Source organism: Aplysia californica, unplaced genomic scaffold (genome assembly GCF_000002075.1).
Source record: "Aplysia californica isolate F4 #8 unplaced genomic scaffold, AplCal3.0 scaffold00193, whole genome shotgun sequence".
NCBI classification, from domain to species: domain Eukaryota; kingdom Metazoa; phylum Mollusca; class Gastropoda; order Aplysiida; family Aplysiidae; genus Aplysia; species Aplysia californica.
Window position 1 is genome coordinate 653,082 of NW_004797463.1, and position 3,498 is coordinate 656,579.

General features: G+C 38.1%; 1 protein-coding gene across 1 annotated transcript in view; it reads right to left on the minus strand.

The window, feature by feature from the left end:
• LOC101858107 (corticotropin-releasing factor receptor 1) overlaps nucleotides 1–3,498 on the minus strand; it is a gene marked incomplete at its 5' end in the record, with an annotated part of 19,928 nt that overhangs the window by 12,593 nt on the left and 3,837 nt on the right. The window contains 2 exon segments of the mRNA XM_035969898.1: nucleotides 311–352; nucleotides 2,991–3,126. Coding sequence (XP_035825791.1) covers nucleotides 311–352; nucleotides 2,991–3,126 — 178 coding nt within the window.

The window sequence follows — 3,498 nt, forward strand, 5'->3', positions numbered from 1 at the left end:
GTGTGTGTGTTTGTGTGTGTGTGTGTGTGTGTGTGTGTGTGTGTGTTTTATATTCGCTCTTTTGAAACATAGATGGATTGTGTGAGCATTTTTTGCGTGTTCCTTGTATTCAAATCCTTGTGGGAGAGAACAAAACCGCTCTTACGCAGATAGCAAACAGACAACAGAAGTAAAAATCACCATGACGGAGAACGAAAACCCCAGAGAAGTAATTAACAAGGAGATAACTAATCAGCGATAGAGTTACAAAGGGAGATGACGCACTAAACATTCCATACATTTTTCTTGAGCATCGGATAGTCTCCCTTACCTCATTGTTCATGACACAGTAGAGCAGGCAGACGAATATGCCCTGGAAAAGAACAAGACAATTTCGATGTTAAAATGTGAAGGAAAAAAAAGAGAGGTGTGCTGACAAAATGAGTTACTTCTTTTGAATTTTAGCCGCATGGAAATTGATACATCAATTTGATAGTTGGGGTTTGTACAATTTGTAAGTGTGGAATAATAAAAGACACGGTAGACTTCCTCAAAATGGTATCAACTGAAAATCTATAAATCTGACCCCAGTGTAGATTTTCGACCGATATCTCCATTCTTGGATCGCAAGAAGTACCTCCTTTTGTCAGCACGCCTCCCAAATTAAAAGATCAATCATCACTATTAGGTTGTTTAAGAGGCGGGACCTCCCGAGTTTAACGTCCATATCCGAAAGGGCCGAGCCAAAAGAGAATTTCGTGTAAAGTGTTTCCTTTCCCAAGGACAAAACGTCGGACAGAGCTGAGGCTCGAACCCCTGCAACCTCACGATTACAAGTCCTGTAGCCTAAATAAAAATGTTAAAGAAAATTGGGTCTTTTAAATTGTATATTAAGAGAAATGCAGACTTCAATTTAAAAAAGAAAGGCCAAAATAAAATAAAATAAAATAAAACCCCCCAAAAATCCAAAACCAAAAAACACCAATAACAAAAAAATCGAAACGACATCCAGTAATGAAATTGTAGCAATAAGGCGGCCTTTCATTGCAACATCCCAGTCTTGCACATAACTACTGCCTCTTATCTTTGCTCAGGAAATATCAAACTAATAAGCAAAACTCTAAATATAAATGCTTTAAACAGATCTGTAATAGACGTGAGACAGACCACTAATTTTCATTTCGCATCTCCTGTCATTTCTCTGCAACTACTCTTCCATGTTCTAAAAATGTCACTGGCAACCCCCAATCTCTTATCAAGCATTCTATATTCTATTTCTATTTTGCCTGATTTAGCTGCCCTCCCACTTCTTTTCGTTGGGCTTTTTGTCCTGTGCTATATTCGTTCAGTATTGATTCTTGTTGGTTCAGGATCAGTGAGCTAGCTCCGTGGCTTTACAGTTAGAGAATCGTTTCTCCTTAGTTTGTTTTGGGTATCAATTCTTACTCATTGTTAGGGCAATGTTTACCGTATAGTATTAAGTCTTACTTACACAACACCGATGATGCATACACATACTAACTGGGCATTAATTGGCGATATATGGTTATATTCACGAAGACCGGTGCGCCCCAAGGCTGTGTAATCTCCCCTGTCTTGTTTACGCTCTTCACCAACGACTGTGCTTTTGATAACAAAAACATCAAACTAATACAATTTGCGGATCATTCCACTATACAAGGCCCTATGACAAAAATTGAGAATAAATATAAAAGGACGCTGTAAATGTATTTACAAATGGTGTTATAACCACTTCCTTTTACTAACTGTAAAAACGACAAAGATGTTAATTATAGACTTTAGAGTTTAAAAAAACCCAATTGCAACCACTATTTATAAAAGATGAGAAGGTGGAGGTGGCAAGCTCTCACAAACGACTACAAAGCTTGACTGGCACCCCCACGCTGCTCTTGTGCATAAAAAAGTAAATCAAAGAAGGTTCCTATAAAGGAAGTTAAGATTATGACCCTTTTATACCATCCTATGATTGAAAGCGTGCTATTATTTTGTACTTGCTGCTGGGCTGGGAATTAGAGGGTGAAAGATAAAGAAAACTTTGACAGAACCATTAAGCAAGTCAGCAAGATCTCTGGATATGATTTTATTAGAATGGATGAAATGTATTAAACCACAAGTATTAATAAGATAAAAAGCGTTATAAACGACCCATCACACCCCATTCCAGGCAAATTGTAAGATCACCAGCGGCAGATATGTACCCCTAAAAACAAAAAACAAAAAGAATGATATAAAAGAAGTTTTATTCTACCATCTAGGATAAGGCTATTATTGTCAGAATAAGCATCAATGTGTATTGCTCTTTCAAGTAAGTATGTACATAACTCTAAAGGTCTTTTAATTAAATTCCTGCATATGATTGACTGATGCATCTGATGAGATAATTACTTTTTGTCAGCTTTACTTCTATTCTCATATTGAATTTTAATGAGAGTAATATGTAATTCAAATTTTTATGTATATTTGCATATTGTGTTTTTACAGTCCTGTACAACCAAGAAAATGGTCTTATCTTATCTTATCTTATCTTATCTTATCTTATCTTATCTTATCTTAATCTGTTCGTCCTACACTTTCTCCATACTTTGTCGTGCGGCCCTAGTCTATGATGCTGTAAACTATTTATTCGTCCTTTTCTCCCCCCCCCTCCCCTTTCTTTGCATCTAACTCTCTTGTAACATCGCTAATCTTGATGGATTATTTGTCTTGCAAGAGCAGTAAAATTCCGACTCAGACTCGGGAGTCGGTGAAATAAAAAAAAATGTTTTGCATGTAATTATCTTGTAGCACCTCTAATATTGGACATGTATAACATTGCGACTTATTTGTGTTGCAAGAGCCATAAAACTCCTGTCTTTGCACGCAACTCTATTGTAACACCTCTAATCTTGGACATGTATATTGTGACTTATTTGTAAGTGTGGCAAGTGCCGTAAAACTCCGACTCAGACTCGGACACGAGAGTCGGTGCAAACAAAAAAAGTCCAACTCACCTGACAGGGCGGCAGTATGGCGTTGATGTAGCGGTACGCCACGATGGCGTAGGATCGCTCGTCCGGACGCAGGAAAAACATGAGGTTAATGATGCCCAGGAGGAAGACCAGGACAATGGTAGACTTCATCGCCCGGCTGTTGGTGCAAAGTGGGGGGGGGGGAAGAAGAGTTTTAAGATTTAAGATTTCAAAATGAGAGTGAGAGAGAGAGAGAGAGAGAGAGAGAGAGAGAGAGAGAGAGAGAGAGAGTTTTCAGATTTAAGATTTCAGAATGGTTTATTGATTTGAAAGGCCTTTGGCCCTTACATCCGCATATTTCAACATAATATTATACATGTATTGCTTTTCAATGACATACATTGGTGCAGCACATCGGATATTTAAAATACATTGGGAGAGAGAGAGAGAGAGAGAGAGAGAAAGAGAGTTTCCCTCTTAGTAGTTCCACAAAAGGTAGTTTTTTTCTTCGTCTAATATTGGGGAAAAAACACAGCCGAATCCCCCCCCC